At 48.4% G+C, this 21,912-nt stretch overlaps 1 protein-coding gene across 3 annotated transcripts in view; it reads right to left on the reverse strand.

Annotated features, from left to right (window-relative positions):
- Positions 1 to 21,912, reverse strand: part of CHST11 (carbohydrate sulfotransferase 11) — a 274,124-nt gene that overhangs the window by 130,202 nt on the left and 122,010 nt on the right. For all 3 annotated transcript variants that reach the window (XM_019651848.1, XM_019651849.1, XM_019651846.1), the window contains exon 2: positions 14,675 to 14,760. In XM_019651848.1, the coding sequence (XP_019507393.1) occupies positions 14,675 to 14,760 (86 nt within the window). The remainder of the gene's footprint in view (positions 1 to 14,674; positions 14,761 to 21,912) is intronic.

The raw sequence follows: 21,912 nt of genomic DNA on the forward strand, positions 1-21,912 counted from the left end.
CTTGTGAACTCCCCTAGTATCTGCCAATTCCTTATACAAGTCACATTTCTTTTCAGACACCAGTTCATATATCCTGTGCAATGAAGGAAAATCTACTGGGAGCGAGGCCGAGATTCTAAACTGAGATTAACCATCCTATGGATGAGAGACCCAATGTGGTGAGTGGGAGTACCATTTGTACACCAGTCTATGTGGGGACAAAATACTTTTGAGGGACATGTCCCAAGACAGCCTCTTAATTTCTAAATGTCACTCTAGCATGTAATTTCCCTATGAAATGCGGTGAAATTTTCAAGCGGCTCCATCAGCCCTGGAAAAAAGGTTCTCCAGGAATGACAATTACAGGATTACAAAGTGGCTGGGCTGCGTGGATGGCTGGGCTCACTTACAGCCGAGGAACTGGCTTCCTCTGATTCAAATTTGTCCCTCTGCAAAGATTACCAGGTGCCCCTTGTTAACAGGCTTCCAACTTTCTCTCAAAAAGTGGAACCCAGAATATTCTATCTGCAAAAACCAAGAGCTTTAGTGTGAGTTAATTTAATTCCTTACCTTTAGTGATAAGTGGGTTTGAGGCACGGTGAGTTAACCCTTTCTCCTGTAATTCCTTCTACCAGTTACTGCTGGTGGTCTGAGCGAAGCTGTAGAACTAACACTGACCCAACAGAAACCCAGTGGGTCTACCTATCAGTGTGGCCAACCCTCCCCATTGGGCACAGTCCCCGCCCAGCCTTCCCCAGCTGCCTGTGTGGCGCTTGCTTTCACTGGTTCTATGCTTCCTGTTCTTAGGAAAGAGACTGAAATTCATCCTGACTCCTGTTTGAACACCGATTCTTGGTTGGGACTCCAGCAAGTAGATGAGAGATGGGCATCCAACAGTCTCTCCACTAAGCTCCTAAAGAGGACTCGGGGTGGGGAAGTGGGGGTGACTTGAGGAGAAAATTACAGATGGTCATTGTGCCTACCTAGGCAGGGCAAAGCTCAAAAAAAGAACATCTAAAAGCAGCCTCCCAACTCCTAAACCCACAGAAGTACTTGCTGCAGCTTCCCTATTTCAGGCATCGTCTCTGGCCTGAGCAATCTCATGCCTGGTGCAAGGATGCTCTGCCTGACCCATGAGGGGTCTGAGTTTCTGGGAGAGGTCAAGAAGCCAGGAAGCAGAGAGGAGTTGCCGGTACACAGCACAGGTGGACACATATCCCAGCATCCTTGCTCCCCTTCACTGTATCCTGCCTGCTGGGACAGGAGGGGCCTCAGGATGGGGCTGGCATCCTTCACCTAGGTGTGCCTGGAGCCGGCTTCACACCCACATTGAATTCCAGCAGACCACCTACCAAGCGCAGGCATGGAGCCAGCCTACTCACATGTTCTCAGAGAGGAGGGGGTTTCATCTCTACCTGAGGATCAGTGAATTGAGAATCAAAGGAGTTCAGGTCACCCTTTTAGCCAAAGAATCTCTATGGCAGCTGAGCCGGAGGAAGTGGCCTAGTCCACTTCCAGCCAAGGGCCCCCGAGCTGGATGGAACTGGGGCTCTGCAACTAACTCCTCAGCTGGACTGGGTGACCCTGCACACGTTACCTTAAATGACAACAATGCCTCTCTGTGCCTCAGTTTCCCCATCTGTAAAATGAGGAATGACGCATTTGAAAAGCAACACCTAGTTGCTTAAATGTGAGGAACTGTAAAATCACAGGGCACAAGAAGCTCCTCTTACGAGGCAGTTACTAGGACCCACATTGTGATTATGAATTTTTCTTTTGAAGGAAGAATAATGGGGAATTTTTAAAGAAGATGAAAACACGAAGGTAAGAAAATAATCCTCACTGACATATCTGACTGCATATTGCGCTGGCGACTGTTCTGGGCAGTCAACACAAATCAACTCATTACATTTTCCTAATGATCCAAAGAGGTAGGAACTGCTGTCATCCCCACTTTATGGATAAAGAAACTGAGGCAACCAGAGATTAGATTACTGACCTCTGGTTACTTGCCAGTGTCAATATGGATTTGAACTCAGGCCGCCTGACTCCAAGAAGCCCCAGTTTTAACAACAAAAGTTAAATAAACGATAAATTAGAAATTATTCTCACTTTCCAGGTGAGGAGCCTGAAACCCGAAGAGGCTGAGAGACTTGCCCAAGATCCCACCGCTACATAAGCGGAAGCCACAGAACTGGAACTCAGGACTTAGGTTTCTAAATTGCCTTCCCTTCCCAGTACACTGCTTTGCTTGAGATCTGCTGTACCTGGCATTTGGGGGCGGTGGAAGGTGTAGAGGGGGATGACACCTAAAAAGTCATTGGGAAGTAAAGATTGGAGTGAGGGTGGGGAGCATGGGGGCCTTCTCTGGGCGCCTCCTTCCCATTTTTGACAAAGTGAGGTCAGGAACTGCCTAACCCATGAAGAGAATGAACTCGGACTGCGGCTGCCCAAGGGAGCCCAGCTCAGCTCTGAACCCTGAAAATCCCCTTCACCCTGGGGACACAGCATCCAGGAAGGAAGGGGCTGCCTTCTAAAGGCATTGCAGTGGGCTTCGCTTCCAGAGTGCCCACTCAAAGTCACATTTCGCTCCTCCCTGAGTGGAGCCAATTATGAATACTGAATGCAGCCAGAGGAACCCAGAGGCTGGACATCCATCCGTCTTGCTCACCTCAGGACTCCAGCCCCCAGCCACTGACAAGCGCTCCACGCTGCATAAACACAGCTGCCATTTTCCAGGTTTTCAGAAAGCAGGAGTGTGCCAGGCTCTGGGAGACGTAAGGACCTCTTCTTCTTTCCCTCGCTCCAAAACCCACCACCTGTCTTTTGTTATCTAATGCCCTGGGCTTGTGCTTTTGCTAGGAGCCCCCCAGGGAATGGGCTGGTCCCCCAGGAGCCTTCTCCAGTTAACGCTTGTGCAGACCACCTGGAACCCTGTTAAAATGCAGGTTTGTGTTCAGCAGGCTGGGGTGGGGGCCAAGGTTCTGCATTTCTAACAAGCTCCCAGGTGATGCCAAGACTGCTGGCCCCTGGATCTGTCTGAGTGATAAAGCCTAGCGCAATGGTTCTCAAACTTGGCTGCATATCGGAACCGACCGGGAGCTTTTAAAAAGTACTGACGCCACAGAAATTCTGATTTACAAGGTTAAAGGTGTGGCCTGAGCACTGGGATTTTTTTAAATTTCCTTTCTTTGATTCTTAGGTGCAGCCAAAGCTGCGATCCCCTGGTCTAAAAGATGGAGGTCCCTTCTAACAGGTGCAAGGTGACCCAGCAATAGGGAGTTCCATCTTCCAAGTGATCTGACCTTGAATTTGCTCATTTGTCCCCAAGGATCATTTGCTCCTATCTGGTTTTTGTGCCTGCATAATAATAACAGCAGCAAACACTTATGTTGGCCTCCCTCAAAGCCAGACACCTCGAAGCATTTCAATGTGTCTGGATTCATTTAATCCTCACAAGAACCCTATGAGGTAGGTGCTAGTTTTATTCTCATCTTACAGTTGAGGAGTCTGAGGCACAGAGAAGGTAAGACGCTTTCCCAAGTCACACAGCTGGCAGGTGGTGGCTCTGTTGTTCCAACCCAACTCAGAGGGCTGGTCCCAGGCCTCGTGCTCTGACCACATCTAGGCTGAGTCGCCTCAGATATTCCCTTTTCTCTCAGAACTTTTCCCCCAAACACTAGGACGGGATGTGAGGCCTGGATCCAAGCAAGCACTGAGCTTGCCCTGCTCTCAACAGCCAAGCTCTGCACTGGCGGGACATCATTATTTCTGTGGATATGTCTGTCGATATCCTGTACGGAACACGCTGGAAAAGGAACAGACGGTCAGAGCGGTCTCTCCAATATTCAAAATGACTGCCAGAACTGCTAGGTTGGCCATTTGTGGCTTTAAACCCCTGATTTAAGACGAAGAGAAGGAAACGTTGTAACGGGCCATTTTAGGCAGCACCAGAGTCTGTCTGGGCGTCACACCCCTGGGGTATGGTCCAGAGTAGCCAGCTTCCTTCCAGGGCTGCCCCACACCTGCCAAGGCTGGGGCAGGGCCAACCTGGCAGCGTCTCCTGGCATGGTCATGTAGATACTGAACAGCGGAAGATCAGCTGGAGGCTCTGGAGCTGCCGACCTTTCTGGAATTCAGGCGCTATAGGGGAGTTCGGTTTCTGTGCATCCTTGGTCTGCCTGTTGTAACCAGAGGGGCAAGGATGAGGGGATCCCCGGGAGGGACAATGCTTCAGTCCCTTGACTGTCAATGCATCCTCTCCCCTTTGCCGGTTTTTGACAGTGCAAGGGGGGAAGCCAGCTGTTCCTCTCCTGAGCCTTTGCTCAGTCGGGATGACAAATGCTATTCACACACACGAGCACACACTCCGTCACGCACACACTGAGTCTAGGCAAATGGTCCGTTTCTACGTCTCTCCAGCGCTGTGCACTGAACTCACATAGGGCAGCATTGTGTAATGGCTAGTTTACTGGCCTGACACTCCTATCGGAGTATGAACTCATAGAGGCAAGGACTTCTTTGTCTTAGGAGCCCCAGCATCTAGCACGGTGCTATGCACACAGTAGGCCTTATGGGTTGCACTATGTTGCAACCCCTCCCCCCGCCAAGTTCATCTGTTTGACATTTGGAGCTAGGGTCACTACGGATGTACTTCGGTAAGATGAGCTCATACCGGAGGAGGGTGGGCCCCTCATCCAATAGGTCTGGTGTCCTTATAAAAAAGGGGAGATTTGGACATAAATGCACCAGCAGTCCCTGAGGTCGTGCTTCTACAAGCCAAGGAACACCAAAGATTATGAGCACACCACCAGAAGCTAGGGGACAGGGGACACAGCAGGAACCAGCCCAGACAACACCTTGACCTCAGACTCCAGCCTCCCAAACTGTGAGAGAATCCATTTCTGTTGTTGAAACCACCCAGTCTGTGGCCCTTGGTCATAGCAGCCCTAGGACATGAATACAGTAGGTGTGCAATATGTCAGGGAGAGAAAGAGGGGGTGAAGGAATTTCAGTTCCATCTCATTCAACGTGCATTTAGCGAGTTTCTCCTTGCGCCATGGGCTATGGAAAGAGGAGGAAAGGAAGAAATAGGGCCAAATTCAGGCAAAGTGTTGGGGGGGTGGGGGCAGCCTGGCTTAAGTAGCCCCCTCCCCCTTCACCCCCACAGACTTTTCCAGTTCTATGACTCACTTTCCCCAGTTCCTTCCAGCCTCCAACTCCCCCGCCCACCCATGTCATATGCTAGTCTCCAGAAAGAACCTCCAAAGTCAAACGACATCTTTCTCGGTGGCAGCCCTTCCATGGTACTTACACTGTAAGAAGGATGTTTTCGGGGGACCATCAGGCCTCAGCCTGGAGCGGAAACAGACTTCACACCAGGGACCCCACTGGGCCCCAGGAAACCTCCTGCCTTGGTGGTTGGCAGCTTCAGTGGCTCCAGGGGTTCGAAGCTCTGGTCACCTCTTCAGCACGAATCTCCACACACCAGACTTGCTCAAGCAAGCCACAGGGCCTGGAGTCACTCATCACCCAAACACCTACTGAGCCCCTTCTCTGGGGCTAGCTACAATAGCTACGGGGAGCCCCGAGGTGAGTAAGACACCGCCACTGCTCTCCAGAGCTCAACGCCTAGTAAAATCACATCAAAGGTGTGGAATAAGTGTCACGAACAAGAAAAACATGGGCGTGTGGGTGGGCGTCAGGGGCATTTTAAAGACCTGCACTGTCCACTAGGGCAGTCACCAGCCACATGTGGCTACTGAGCACGTGACATATGGCCAGTCTGAACTGAGATGTGCTGTGTGAAACACGCATCAGATTTCAAAGACTTAGTGTATGAAAACAAAAAAGTAAAATATCTTAATAATTTTTTTTAAGATTTTTATTGGAGAATTGGGGGATGGGAATAGTGCTGGGGAATTGGGGGAAGGGGAACAGACAAGTTGCTGTCTTTTTTTTTGTTCTTCAGTCTAGTTGTGGAGGATGTTGCTTCACTGGCCCAAGTTGGCACCATCATTGCGCTCTTCCCAGGCGAGACAGATCAGTCGCCAGCTTCTAGATGACCACTCACGGTGGCTGCTGGCTGCTCACACTGGCTGCCGGCTACACACGGTAGCCCATAGCAACATACTACAGCAGGGGCTGCAGCCTACACTGTCACCGGCGACTCACGGCAACCCAGCTCCAGGTTGAGCTGTTGTTCAGCATCTTAGCTGCAGAGGGCAGTGTCACTGGCCCTCATATGTGGAATCTGAACTGGGGCCCTCTGGCATCCCAAGCCAGCTCTTAACCAACGCGCCACTCGGCCGGCCCTTAATAATTTTTTATTGATTACATGTAGAAATGATCACAATTTAAATATACTGAGTTAAATAAAAATATCTCATTAAAACAAATTCTACCTGTTTTCTTTTTACTTTTTAACAGGTGGCTGCTAGAAAATTTCAAATGACATGTATGAGTCACATTATGTTGTGAGTCAGCAGCATCGTTCTGGAAGGACAGTTAACCTAAGCTTGGAAGGGAAAAAAATCAGGGAGAGCTTCCTGAAGGAGGTTTCATCTGAACTAATAAAAAAAAAGTCACAATTTACTGAGCAGCCATGTGCCTAGAACTTTCTATATATTCTCATTTAATCCCTAATAATTGAAGTATTGGTACTTATTCCTACTTTTCAAACAATTTTCCACTTCTGGAAAGGTTCAGCTGTTTGCCCCAGATTTCACAATAATTAGTGGTGGAGCAGGATGGAAACCCTTCTTTCCACCCAACCTGCAGGCCAACTTCACCATAGGAAGGGATGGAGGATAAGAGGCAGGAAGGGACAGCTTGTGTTGACGCCTACCCCCACCCACATCTCTCCTATAGAGAATCTGAGAACAAACCAGAGCTTTGTTTCAGCTCCATCCATTCCGACAAGGTTAAAATCCAATTGGCTGAGAAGCTCCTTAAGTTGTGTAATTTACCAAAAAAAAAAAAGCAAATTATGTAGAGACCTCTTATAATTGATGGCAATTTAGGAAATAACTTCCGAAAATGGCAGATTTTACAACTATGTTACCATTTGGAAATTGCCGAGGTCGTTTTGTCACTTGAATGCCCTTGTCTAGTAGAAACGTGCCAGATTATCATCACACAGACTGACACAGAAAACCCCCATTGGTGCACTGAGTTTACTCTCCAGGTTTCAATATATTGGGTCAAATCAGGCTTCCTGAAACAGAACAATTGCCTATAAAGACAGCCTGAATGAATGAAGATCAATTGATGAGATCGATGGCATCACAGTAGCCTGGCCCACAGATGAGTCTTACTTCACAACTCTTCCTCAGGCACTTAGCTAGGTGCTGGGGGTATGGCAAACACAACCACAGGAGACCTTTAAAATGTAACAGCTGGGGCCAGCCAAGTGGCATGTTGGTTAAGAGTTTGCTTGGGACGCCAGCTTTAAGCAACAGGGCCCCAGTTTGGATCCCACATTAGGGCCAGTGACGCTGCGCCCTCTACAGCTAAGATGGTGAACAACAGCTCGACCTGGAGCTGGGCTGCCGTGAGTCGCCGGAGACGGCGTAGGCTGCAGCCCCTGCTGCAGTGGGCTGCCATGAGCGGCTGGCAGCCGGCGTGAGCTGCCAAGAGCCATTGTGAGCAGCTGTCCAGTGGCCGGCGACCGATCTGCCTCACCTGGGAAGAGCGCAATGATAATACCAACATGGGCCAATGAAGCAACGTCCTCCACAACTAGACTGAAGAACAAAAGGACAGCAGCTTGTCTGTTCCCCTTCCCCGATTCCCCAATAAAATCTAAAAAAAAAAAAACTTATAAAAAAATGTAACAGCTATATCTTCCTACTTTCCAGGATGTGGGCTGAGTGCATGCGTACATACATGTACACACACACACACACACACACACACACACACGCACTCATGGCCTTATAAATCAGCTCATCAAGCTTACTAATAACAGGGTCTACCAGACAGAAAACATAAATCAGAATTCTTAGGAAGTGCTCACGATGAATAGCTAGTAGCTTCCAGGCAAGAGGAAATCATCTATCTTATTATTATTCCAACAAAATTCCAAGTGTGCATCTGCAAAATATCTGAGCCTGCAGTACAGGGGCACAGCCAGGCCACAGACCCCCTAAGACAAGTCCCAGGGTACTGCACTCAACTCAGCTCATTAAATGGCTGATGGGCACCAACTCTGCTTTTTTTAATACCTGATGTGGAATCTCACAAACCTGCAAGACTGGTATCTCACATCTACCTTACACACAAGGAAACGAGGGCTTGGGGAGGTGAAGGAATTGCCCCAGGTCATACACCTGGGCTGGGATCGCCCCTGTTCCTTCAAGCATCCAACCCTCTCCGCTGACCGCATCGCGTCTGACTCTAGAGCCTCCATCTGTCCTGGCTTGATTGGAAATCCGACCAGGGCACCTTCCCTGGTTCAAGAATAACTGAGCCACTGGCCACGGTGAAAGAGGCGACCCACTGTCCCTGGTTTTTGCAACGGGCTTTGCTCGTCTATTGTCGTTTGCAATTAATAATGAAACGCTCTCCCCAGTGCTTGCCGTGCGTAAGATCAAGTTAATGTAATATTTCATCTTTGCCAGCCAGCTGCCGTTCTGCTAGAATGACAGTAAGTAAGATCTTTGCATAAGGAGCCAGTCCACAACTAAATCAATTAATCCCTCTTCGGCTGGTAGACAGCTGCTGGGTCAAAGCAAGATAATTAGACGGACTAGTCATTTACCAGGTGGTGGTAATGAAGGGATTAATTGACCAGAGTTGGGGGATGGACAATGTCTGCTCTTTCTTGCCTTCCCCAGTGGACACAACCAGTCAGCATCATTCTTCCCGAACAACCATTTGAAAGGCAGAGAGCGTTTTCTCCCCTTCTGGCTTATTCGCCAGGTTGTCACTGAATCTTTAGAAGCACCATGAGATGCCTGGCATGGAACAAGTCCCAATCCTCCTTCTTACAAGCCCAAGGGCAGAGTGGCTCCAGTGTCCCTAGACAGGGCTCCTCCCAGGAATCTGCCTGGGGGGCTCTCTTCTTGGGTTTGTCCACATGACACTGGCTGAGTCTCCAGCGCTCAGAGCATCACCCACATACCTTCCCAAGGAGCACATGAGGGAATGCGATCTCCATCCCAGTGGATGAGGCTGAGAGCACAAAACTGACATGGGGGTGTCACAGCACGACAGTAGCAATAAGAGTGACCAGCCGCAGTGCCTCTGCTTTGAGTTGTTTTTCACATAATGGGTTATGTGAGAATCAAAGAATTTTAGAACTGGAGAGGCCCTTCTAGACCCTCCAACCCAGAGCTCTGGAATTTTGCTGCCCATGAGAATCCCCTAGGCTAGGGAACTTTGAAGACTACTGACATCCCAGCCCTATCCCAGACTAACCAATAAAATCAGAATCTTCAGGGTGAGGTCTAGGCACTGACATGGTTTCAAGGCTCCTGTGCAGCTGGGGTTGAGAACCATGGATCTAGTCCAACTCCTTCATTTTATAGGGAGGTGGGGTCCCAACCTGCCCTGGAGAAGCCCCAAGTGAACTAGAGGCTGGGTCAGAAGCAGGCACTGGTTCCTAAGTTGCACACCATCTCCTGTGGGTTCCTCGGGACCACCAGTCCTGCCAACGGGTAAAGACGAAATCCTTCGGAATGGTGGATAAGCCTCATCTACCTCGTACCAACCTCCTCTCCTGCCTCCTCTCCAGCCAGCCCCGAACATGCTCCTTCGCTCCAGCCACAAACTCCTCACCATTCTCCAGGTGCCACGGACTGTCCCTGGGGTCCTCGCTCCTGCTGTTCCTTCCCTCTGTGATGCTGTTCCCGCTCCTCTGTCAGGTGAAGCCTGGTGTGTCTTCAAAAGCCTGGGTCAAATGCCACTTCCTCTGTAAACCTTCCCATGGTTCCCTGCACCTTGAAGGGTTAACTACTCACCATGGATTCTCCCATAACTTTGCCGAAAGCCTCTGATACACAGCACTTATCACGTGCTATTACCTACGTGCCTCTCTTCCCTCACGACTTTTCCTTTCTTTATTCTATAAATGCCTAGAGGAGAAATAAATGTGGACAAGTGTTGCTGAGAAAGCTATTTAGGTGGGGGCTAGGAGAGTTCCCTGCCCCTCCTTAGACGTTTCAAGCTTCTAACAACCTAAAACATTCAACTGAATCAACAATCTCAGCTACCCCATTTGACCAATGTGTGCTGTCCCACAGCAGAGTTCTTGGGGGGGGGGGGGAGCTCTCCTGCTTCGTCTGGCTCCATCCAGCAGACAAAGGCCTCTCCGAATACCAGGCTCTGTTTATTGGACAACTTCTGGGCATTCCACACCATTCCAGGACCCATGGCCCTAGCTTTGGGAATTTTGCAGCTATCCTGACCCCCTCCCAGCTCTCACTTGAATTGCTGGGAAACAGAACCTCAAGGAAGCATGTTTCCACCCGGGAAAGATAAAGGGATCAGCTCTCACGCTCCTACAGTCTCCCCGGTCAGGAAGACACAGACCTATCAGTTAGGAGCTGTGTGATCTTGGTAAATCGCTCAGCCCTTTTGAGCCTCAGTTAATTTATGAAAAATGGGGTTATCAGATACCCGCCTTTTAGGGTTGTTTGTGAAGATTCAAGGAGATACGTGTGAAATTCACCTAAAATAGTCACTGACATGCATTATTCATTCAATGAACAGTTCTTTTCTCCTCTTTTTTCTCTCCTCCCTACCTTCTCTCCCTCTCTCCCTGCTTCCTCCTGGAGCCTACCTTATGAAGAAGTAAATTTATTTTAATATATCAAAGATGGTGTTAGAATTTTATTATTATAAAATACTGACTGGTCCTCAGAGAACCCCTAGGGCTGCCCGCAGACCCCCGGACCTAGTACAGCCCATGCGAGCCTCCTGGACTCAGTACCTATGAATTCCTGGTCAGGCCCTGGGCTGAGCATCTGTCTTCTCAGAACATGGTAATCACAGAGCAAGTATAAATGCTAAAGAAAGAACCAGGCAGGGCAGGGCTGAACCACATGAGTGATGCTATGAAGATTTCAGGGAACCCACGAGAGGACCAGGAGGTGGGCGAGGCAGAAGGACAAGCTGTCTCGCCCTCGCTGGCATTTCGGGCAATTACGCCCTATTAATGGCTGACATCGTAGTTCTGCCCTGCGAGTCTGAGCTGCGCCAGGGCGGCCCGCAGATGTGCTCGGCCCACAAATATGCAGTTGGCAACTCCTGAACTTTCAGTGACTTGACGCCAGCTGATCTGATCGGCAATTACGTTTTATTTTGGGGCCAGGGAGACAGCAGAGAACCAGGAAAATTATAAGACATCAGAGTGCAGTTTTTCTAAGAATATCAACTACAAACTTTTTTAACCGATTGTTGTTTTAATGGTTAGAGGTTTGCAAGGCACTAAAATAAGAAACCTTGGACACCAAAATCAGATTATAGCCAATTTTCCCAAGGAAGTTTCAAGCCTTTGTCCAATGAAAATCTGGGTGTGATCTTTTTTTCTTTTTTTTGGAGGGGAGATGGGGTAATTTCTGCCAAGAGAACTTTGCTGGCGACAGTGACTAAAGCATAGAGATAAATAGATTTGTAGTTTGTCCTGGGTTTGTATCTTTACCCTGCTTCTTACTAGCTGTGTGACCTTGGGCAAGTTGTATAACCTTCTCGGCCTCAGTTCTGCCATACATAAAATGCGGGTGCAATACCTAACTCGGGGCTTATTATGAGCATTTGATAAAATGTTGATAAGCACCTAGGTAAGTATCTGGTCTACAGAACCAGTACATGGTGTAACAAGATAGTATCTTCTTGTCGTAATGTTGTTTCCTTATCATCTGAAATAAACGGTTCCTGTTTTCACCATTATATATCCAACCCAAATAACCAGTCAGTATCAAAAGGGGAAACGGCATCTCCAGGAGCAGTTTGTTTCTAGCAGTTACAAGGGTTGTCATCTGTCTCAGTGATAACACCAATCCAGGCTCAGCGGCTTCAACAGCCAGGCTGGTAGGGAGACACGAGGAAAACTGCAACCAAGCCCGTTCAGGCACAAAGTCTGTAAGTGTCTCCTAGACACACAATGTAACTAACCGCAGCTCGGTCCCTCCCCTCCCCTTAACACCCCAGCCCACAGCAGCCCAAATGATCACCAAGACAGCTTCTCCGAGAAGCGCTATTGACTGAACTTGCGTGGGAATGGAACATAACTGCAGCTTGTAAAGGAAACCAGTCTAAGAAACAACATTCCAGGACAACATCCCAAGGAAACAGGGAGATCTTCCTGCAGGGACATTTTCCTGGTTGCCAGTTAAAGGGGCCAGACAGTTTGCCCACGACATTCTTGATAAAGGGCGGTGACTCACCCACCTAGGCCCTCACAAATGGCTCCCAGAGCTGCCTCTCCAACCCCATCTTCCCGCCCAAGTCGTAGGCTACTGCTAAATGAGCACCTCACCCACCCAGATGGCACTCATAACGCCACTGGAAGGAAGAGGTGACCTCAACCCAGGAAGCTTCTCTCTCATTTGATTGGTTTACAAATGGACCAAGTAGGGTCTCCCTCGCCAGTCAACTCACTCATGTCAACTCTGAGATTACAAGAGGAACCAGATCTGGAAAGCTAACCACACTCGCCCTGCCCGCTCTTTTGTGCCCAGTGCCTCGCACTAAGCTACACATAGTAGGCACTCGTAATAGTGGATGAAGAAGTACATGAGTGAATGAATCCGGAAATGAACAAATTCCATAGGAGGCACCGAGGAAGGCACATCTTCTCAGGCAACCCTGCAAGGCAGGTATTGCTAGTCCCATGTTATGATGAGAGAAAGCCTCCGAGGGGTTAAGTATCTTGCCCACACTCACATAGCTAATAAATGAGGAAACCAGGTCTTGAACCCCATGACTCGAGAGTCAAGGCTTCCAGTATTGAAGGCCTTTCTCATGCCCATGATAATGACGAATCCTGCTCACATAGCCTGTGACACATCAGTTATGTCCTCCTCCCAGCATTCTGGAGAGATGAAAAACTGACCCATCACGTACGCAAGGACTCATCATGTCCTCGAATGAGAGGACTCATCACGTATTCAAGGTTGCACAACCAGTTGGAAGTGAAGCAGGAATCTGGACCTGGACTTTCATTTTTCAATCGCAGCTATTTGGGGGCACCCACTATAGGCCAGGGTGGGGATACAACAGTGAACAGCACAGACACATGGACTTCCTCTCCAGAGGGGCATCTACTTCAGAAATAGGCTCTTCCCATGACACCATATGTTGCCCATAAAATTTCCTCAGGAAAGCAGTGGTGCTTTGGCAGTTTTGGGTTTAAGAGGAAAATGATCGGAGGATGTCAACAAGAAGATGGGAACGGTTTGCATTTCAGTTTGTTTTCAACATGGCTGACCAGAAACCCTATCCATGGTTGAATCCAGGTCTGTTCTTCCTAAGGACAGTATGTGAACCAGCTGGGAGACTTGCCTATTATAAGCAGATTATCTGGGCACCAAACAAAACCCCAATATCAAATTCCCTGCTGAGTCACCAGGTTGCCCAGTAAGAAAGCCTCAGGCCATCTGAGTTTGCAGGTACCTAGCTCATCTGACCCAGTCACACTAGAGCTCCAAAGTGGAGGGGCTGACAGGGGAGTGAATTAACCAGGTTAGGCCACCCACAATGCACAAACACAGGAGTCCATTTTGCGAAAAGGGAGTGCAGTGCAGGTGAGAGATCGGGAAGAGATGTGGGATCCAAAAGTTCTAGGACGCATCCCTTTGCAAGACTTCTGGGAATTCAGCACCTTTGAGGACCAAGCGTTATCTTCCTCTGCCAAGCAACTTGGTCCACAAGATTATTAAATTAAGAATTTGATAGAAAATTAAGAATTTGATAGAAAATAGAACATATATATATTTTTTTGTTTTGTTTTGTTTTGTTTTGGTTTTTTTCCCTTTCTCAACATCTATCGCAGGTCAGCGGATAAACAACTAATTGTTCACTCACCAGTTCTTGGCGTCAAGTGCTATTAATAATTAATGTTCCCACAAAAGGACCAGCCTCGGAGTCTCCACATCAAGACCCTCACACACCATGGCGATCAGGCTCCTTTTTGTGCTCCTAGATTTCCACGGAGGGCACTTTTCCTCTGTTGGAGCTCATTTCGCTCAAAGAGGAACTCTTTTCATAATCAAGTCTGATTGACCATGACAGTCACTTGGCAAAGTCCCCCCACAAAATGGTGCATTAAGGTGGAACTCTTGGAGTATCAGTGGGCTTTGATGATTTGATATGGGCACTGGGTGGCGAGTTCACCCACATGTGAGCCTTCTTTGGGGGTGCCAAAGGGGAGATAGCACAGTCCACCAGCTCTGCAATTTCAGAGTCCCATTGTTGACACCTGCAACTGTGTGGGGCTCAGGTCCCAACACCTGGGCAGGTGTGAAACCTCAGTCCAGTATGACACCAATGCATTTCTCTAATTCTAACCACCTCTCGCTAGAGTTTCAGAGCCATTACATAGAGAAAGGGTGACCAAGAAAGCAACCACTAATGGTAAAACACCAGGCAGTGCAAGGACATTTCAAATCCCCAAAGAACTGAATTTTGGAGATTGTCATTCCCCCCAAAAATACTGATGCATAGAGACAACAAGGACGTGTCAAGGGCTTACCTGAGTCGGGTTGTAGAGTTCCTGCAGGGGGCTTCGAGACCCCTTCCGGCAGCAAATGTCCACACCAAAGGGGTTCCTCCGCATGACTGAGGAAAGAAAGTGAAGGCTCATCAGAAATGAGTAACAAACGTTTGTTGTATGACAAAGGGCAAGGCACAAAGGAGGAAAGAAGAAACAGGTAGGGAAGGGAGAGGAGAGAGCTAACCAGCTAGAGAGCTGACTGGCTCTGGTGGAGCTGTACCGTTATCTAATGGCATTGGCCGTGCATTCTGTCTTCCCCAACATTAGGCATCTCTACACCCAGGACATAAACAATGCTAAAAATTCTTCACAGCAAATTTTTAAGAAAACAAGACAGACATCTAAAACACTGAAACAAAGTTACTAGCAAGGACACTGGGAAGCTTGTTCCAAGAATGAGAGTTCTACCAACCACAGCCTCCTCTCTAAACAATCAGTTATAACTTCTCATTCCTGGTCCCGGGGCAGCTGGTCTCCTGAGAAAGGTGCAGGGCCTTCCCAGGTGGGCTCTCCCACTGGACAAGTCAGGGGCCTGGCTTCCCCCAAACCCTCTTGTAAATTAAGTTATTTTAAATGAAAGTATCTGCTTGGGGCACAAAGGATAAAAGCTTATGGTTCTAGACCAGCGGTTCTCAACCTGTGGGTCGCAACCCCTTTGGGGGTCGAACGACCCTTTCACAGGGGTCGGCTAAGACCATCGGAAAACATAAAGGTATTTACATTACGATTCATAACAGTAGCAAAATTACAGTTATAGAGTAGCAACGAAAATAATTTTATGGTTGGGGGTCACCACAACATGAGGAACTCTATTAAGGGGTCGCGGCATTAGGAAGGCTGAGAACCGCTGTTCTAGACAGACAGAGGTGGCGCTTACAATTAATAACATAGGGGGAATTCGGTGAACTTCTCAAAAACCCAAGAGCATTGAGGACACCGAGACCTATTTTTAAATGGAAAAGGACTCTTTCCTTTTTCATTCTTCTGGTTCTCAAAACACCCTCACTCCACGCAGTCCCTCATAGAGTTTCTAACAGAGTCGCTCACTTGATAATTACTCTATTTCCCCATGTATAAGACGCACCCTTTTTCGAAAATTTTTGGGTCTAAAAACGGTGCATCTTATACAGTGGTTGTAGATTTTTTTTTACTTGTATTTCCCACAAGTGATGAGGAGTTGTATGACTTTTATGATGAATAAAACTTGAGTTCAATAACTTTATGTAATACATTTTTTTCAAATTTCGGGCCCCAAAATTAAGGTGTGTCTTATACATGGGGAAATACGGTATTTCTTGGAGGAAGGAGAGAGGTAGAGAGGGAGGGAGGGGAGAGGTAGAGGAAAGGAAGGAGGAAAGGAAAAAAGGAGGGATGGATGGAAAGAGGGAGGGATGAACTATCGAATGAACACGTGCTTTCTTCCCACATAGGAGGCAGTTTTCCTGGAGAATGACGTACATGGTAGGGGCATGGATCGAGCAAGAAAAGCGGATCCTTTTGCAAGCCTAACGAATTCACCCCCCTGTGTGGTGGCAGCAGAACAGGCAGCAGGGCATTCCCTGGATACAACACCCTGGGTGGGGATCCTGGTTCCACCACATACCAGCTTTGTGACCTTAGGCAAGATACCTAACCTTTCTGTGCCTCTGTTTCCTCATGTGTAAAATGGGGAAGAGAACTCTGTGAATTGGTTGTGAGGGTTAAATGAGTTTACTACTACACGCAGAATGCTCAAACAGGGTGGCAGCAAAAAAGTGTTTCTGATAAATTTCTGAAGGTCATAAACATAATTTATGACAAAAATCACTTCCCCCCTTCCCTGAAATTACCAGACCTCAAACCAGGCTGACCAGAGGAGGATAAACCTGGGCCCTGCTCAGGAGCCAACCTGAGGTCAGAAAGGTAGGGAAAACCATCTCCCCAAGTAGCCGATGACTTCTGGAAGGTCTCTAGGTGAATCCACTCCTTCTCATGCAATTATCCTTTGACTTGGTCACTTTGAGCCACACGGAAACCTGAGAGTAAATCATCTACTCCAGGAAGCTCCGAGCTCCGTTTTTTCTCTCCTCTACCTCCTAGAGCAGGGTCAGCAAACTTTCTCCACCAAGAGCCAGACCGTGTTTTGGCTTTGCACCCTACGGTCTCTGTCGTCACTTCTTAACACGGCCACACAGACAATATAGAAATGCGTGGGCGTGGCTGCGTGCCAATACAATTTCATCTATGGACACCAAAATCTGAATTCTATGTCATTTTCACATGTCAGGAAATACTACTCTTCTTTTGATTTTTTTTTTCCCCAACCATTTCACAAAAACAGGCAATGGGCCGGATTTGACCCACAGGCTGCAGTTTGCTGGACCCTGGCCTAGAGAACGACCCCCAAGCATCCCTGGGTGAGTGGCACGAGCCTCCCCAACACACGCTCCGTGGCCCCGCAGCCCTCTCTGGGCGAGAGGCGATCTGCGGGCAACTGTCCACACATAAAAGCCTTTAGAATTGGATTCGGCGGACCGGGGAAACACTGGCCCTTTGTTCCTCCACGGTTGCCTCGAGAAGAGGGGAAAAATCCACGTTGTGTTTTTCTTTAATTTATTACTTCATTTTTCATTTCCACCAAAAACCAAGTAAACTGTTAAACGCACGCAAGTTGCCCTCAGCGCACAATGACATAGCAACACTTCGGAGGAGAAAAAACAGCCATAAAACTTGTAAAATTATGCCCACGCCATGCAAGATTAAACTCTCCCCATGGCGGCAGACAGGCTCACCAAGACCTGTGGCTGCAGGACCGCCACGGAGAAAACCCTACTATGGAATCCATTAAAAGCCAGCTTTTATGGGGGGCAGTATTATTTAATTGGTTTATTTTTCTAATACAAGGCCTTTAAAATGCTTTGACCGTGTGGGGCCTGCAACACGGGCCCTCAACCAAGGCTGTCTGCCCTCAGTGGCTCCTCCAGCCCCGCCCGTGACTTCATTGGGTGCCATGTGAACCAGCTTTGGCACCCCAGGCCACAAAAGCCAAAGGGGCCTTGTGTGCTTTTTATGGGAAGAATAACAATCCCCCCATTTATGGCGTGCTCACTGTGGGCCAGACACTTGGTGGAGTGTAATCCTTCGCCCAAGGAAGGAAGTACCTGTGTGTTACAGATAACCTCTCTGAGCAGCTCTTAAGGTCAGGAACTTGACCAAGGTCAAGGCCACATGGGTAGACAGTTGCCAAGGCCTGACTACTGGGTTCTTCATATCCGATGACTGCCATAAGGACCTACTGTGTGCCCAGGAGAAAAAGAAAGGGTTGACGATTATCTACTTATGTGCGAGTATATTCACCCTGTGTGTGTCTTAGGAAAAGTGGCATCGGAGGAGGCTGAGCAACCAACACACACAGATGGTAGCAGCTAATGTTTAGAGAGCACTCAGGATGTACCAAGTAGTTCACGCATTTAATCGGCACAGCAGACCTATGGGGTAGGTACCACTACTGTCCCCACTTCACAGATGGAAAGACTGAGGCAAGGTTAGGGAACATGCCTAGGTCTCATGACTAGTAAGAGGTAAAGACAGCGTTCCAACACAGGCAACCCATGCTCTCAGCTACCACGCTGGACCAATGTCAAGTGCCCAGTCCACCGAACATCTCAATAGTTTCCTCCTGGCCTGAAACCTGGTTGGCTGGTGACTTCTAGAATAGGTGATTTAAAGAGTCATCCAGTGTTATAGGATTCATCAAAATGGTGTGATATGATGGCCAACTATCAGCCAGCATTTATGACACTCATTCATTTACTTCTTCGAGAAATTTTTATTAAGCACCTACTATATGCCAGGCATTGGGTATATATAGACCTTTTCCAACTTGCTCATGTTGTCTCTCTGGTGCTTGGCACACAGTAAGTACTCAAAGAGGTTTGTCAATGATCTAGGATTTAAAGCTTCCTTTACGCGCATCGGACAGCTGGTTTCCTGCTATACGATATGAAGGAAACCGCCAGTAACATCAGGCTGCTGTTATTTTTTTCCTTTGAAAATGAAAGGCCTGATGATCAAAAGCCCTGAGAAAGGAATCCCTGAGGACATCTAACGGTGGCCTTCCGCTGTCCACCAACCACGACAGGCTTTCTTTAGCAACAACACTTGTTTTCTCCTTTCTAAATTCAAATCAACGTAATTCAAGACCATTTTGGAAGAATCGAATTGGTTCAATTTACAGTATGATTTCTTGGACCCAGGAACAAGTTCTGTATATTATTCCAGGATACATAAATGAAGCTAAAATTAAAACCAAGCCACTCATGTTTGTTTCCCTGTGCCGAGCACGCTGCTGTTAAGTAGATGCTCCACTCCCAGTTCACTGAGAACAGGTGACAGAAAGTCAGCTCATGACAAAGGAGTGGCGCCCGTCTCATTCCCTCAGTGGCTCCCTGTGGCCCTGCCAGTGCTGCTGGGGCGCAGGGAGCTGCTGGATCACAAGTTCCAGTCTTAAGACATAAAACTGAAACGATGCGGGACCCTGGGTGGGAACTTCGCAGCCTTTGATGCAATTTACAAAACCAAAGACCTTTGCAATCCTCAGGGATTCTAGTCCAACTCTTTCAATATACAGAAGAAACTCAGGAGGGAAAGCGTTTGCCCAGGGTTCCCAGGGTAGCTGGCAGCAGAGCCAGGGCTGGAACTTAGGTTTTACAAAATACAGCAATAGTTAATAATAATTATCATCATCATCATCATCATCATCATCATGAGCACTACCCACTTATTGAGAATGTACCATGTGCCTGAGATGCCTGACACAATGCTAAGTCTTTTTTCTACATGGCTTCATCTAATTCTCATAAAAACCCTATGTTAGAAATAGTGAATAGTAATAATAATAATAATAATAATAATAATAATATCATTTACTCCCATTTTACAGGTAAGGCAATGGAAGCCCAGAGAGGTTAAGTAACTTGCTCCAAATCACACAGCCAGCCAATGGCAGAGCATGCAGCAAATTCAAACCTAGGCCTGTCTGTTTCTAGAACCAGTGAGTGGTCTTCATTACCTTATGCTATCGCTGAAGACAGTAAAAGACGCTTTTACACTTAGCACTCCCACCACAAAAGTCAGCTCTCACTTCCCTCAACATTTGAAGTAATGCACTTCTACACCAAATCATCCCGGTCCAAATGGGTCTCAATGGCCAAACAGCTCTCACCCAGCTGACTTCGGACACTTCCCAAATCTCTTGATTGGCCAACAGCCTGGGCGTGACTCCCCATGCTCTGAGAGTCCATTGCAGCAGTGCAATTACAGAGATGTTTTCTCCAAATGCACAAATTCACGCCGGTGCCCCAGTGCAGCATGTCCCCAGTGCAGCCCAGTCCCGCCCATCTGTCCAAAGGGGGTTGAGATGGGACCGTATCTGAGTCAACCTCCTCAAGTTGGAAGAAGGCCAAGCGATACCCAGACCCCTCCGGAGCCACTCCTTAAGGACAGGCCAATCTGCTTTGTGACTGTGGGACCCACAGCCTGCCCTGAAAGGCACTGTGCCACAGCTCTGCCCAGTCCCCTTTGGAGGTCACCCTCCTGAAACTACAGTGACCAACCATCCTAGTTTGCCGGGGACTGAGGACATTTCCGGGACTGGGGACTTTCGGTGCTGAAGCCAGGAAAGACCCAGGCAAATGGGGACAAGTTGGTCACCTGGCAGTGCCCCCTGGAGTGAGAAGGTTCAGGAGTTCAAGTCAACCAGACCTGGATTCAAACCCTAGTTTCACTATTAACTAGTCTCGGAACATCGGGTCAATGGCCTAATCGCTGAAATTCAACTATAAAACGTAGTACTAATGCCTATATCCTAGGGTGGTTATGGGAAATGAATGAAAATGTAAAATAGCCTGGTCCACGGCACCCAAAGCCGTCCCTGTGAATAGTCACAGTCCTGGATCCACCCCTCACTCTGCCACCAAACCAAGCGCCTCCCCTTGAACCAGGTGGCCCTGGGCCTCAGATTTCTCCTTGGTCGTCGGGCGAAGAGGCCAGACCAGGTGACCTCTAAGCCCCTTCCAACTCCAAATTCAGGCTGTCTCCCTGAAGAACCACAGGTCAAATAGCCTGGAGAAGCGCTGGGGGTGGGGCAGTGGCGTGTAAGAGGCAGGGGTGGGTGGCAGTTACGCAGTCACGGGGCAGGAGGAAGAGAAGAGCATAGGGCCAGGGGGGCTGTGAAAGAAGCAGCGAATCTCGGCTGTGAAGCAAATGGCCCATCTTTTCCTTCCCAGTTTACAATCTACTACCGAAAGGCCAGCATGCTGGTTGGGATGGGAGGCCTGTCATACGGGTAAATGCCATAGAATAATAAAATCGTAATTTAAAAATCCTTCCAGCTCTGGGGGCGCACGGGCCACGGGGCAGTCCTTGGAACAAGACCCTCTTGTCTCAGCTCACCCAGGGCCCAGGCCTGAAATGCCATTGGAGGGGGTCGGGGTTCCAAGGTCTCAGGCAGGGAGGAAGCCCACGCTCTCCATGATGCTCGTGTGCACCCGTCCTTCGGGAACGACTCACAGTCTTCTCAGTTCAGCACTGCCCTCTGGCCCACCACTCTCTTTTTGAAAAATGCAAAGGAAGAAGCACCTGTTGAGCCACTCGTTATCACTAGAACCTGAGTTAGTTGTTTTGGCTCCATCTCTGGAATAAATATTCAGAATTGGGGGAGAGAGGAAGACGGCAGCGGAATGCAGAGAAGAGTGGGGAGGGGCAGGGGAGAGCCATGAAGCCCCAACGCTCTTCACATCACAATTTGGCTTAGCGCTGGCTCAGTCCTAAGCAGTTTTCACAAAGTTGAGAGGCAACTAGAGGTAAATTAGTCCTCATAAACACCACGATATGTTAAAGAAAAAATTTTAAATACTCGGGAGTCTATCTCTGTGAGATTTAGTTTTATCTCATGGAATCCGAGGCGCTTGGAACCCAGTGTGTGTCTGGCATGTTTACGTGTCCGGATAGGCCCTGGTTTTAGCTTTCCCTGCTTGTTCCTGCCCAGCAAAGAATAAAGAATCAAAACTCATGTTTCGAAGGCCGGCCGAGTGGCGCGATGGTTAAGAACTCACTTGGGGGCCGGCCGAGTGGCGCGATGTTTAAGAACTGGCTTGGGACGTCAGAGGGCCCCGGTTCGGATCCCACATATGAGGGCCAGTGACACTGCCCTCTACAGCTAAGATGCTGAACAACAG

This window comes from Hipposideros armiger, unplaced genomic scaffold (assembly GCF_001890085.2).
Source record: "Hipposideros armiger isolate ML-2016 unplaced genomic scaffold, ASM189008v1 scaffold_168, whole genome shotgun sequence".
Classification (NCBI taxonomy): Eukaryota; Metazoa; Chordata; class Mammalia; order Chiroptera; family Hipposideridae; genus Hipposideros; species Hipposideros armiger.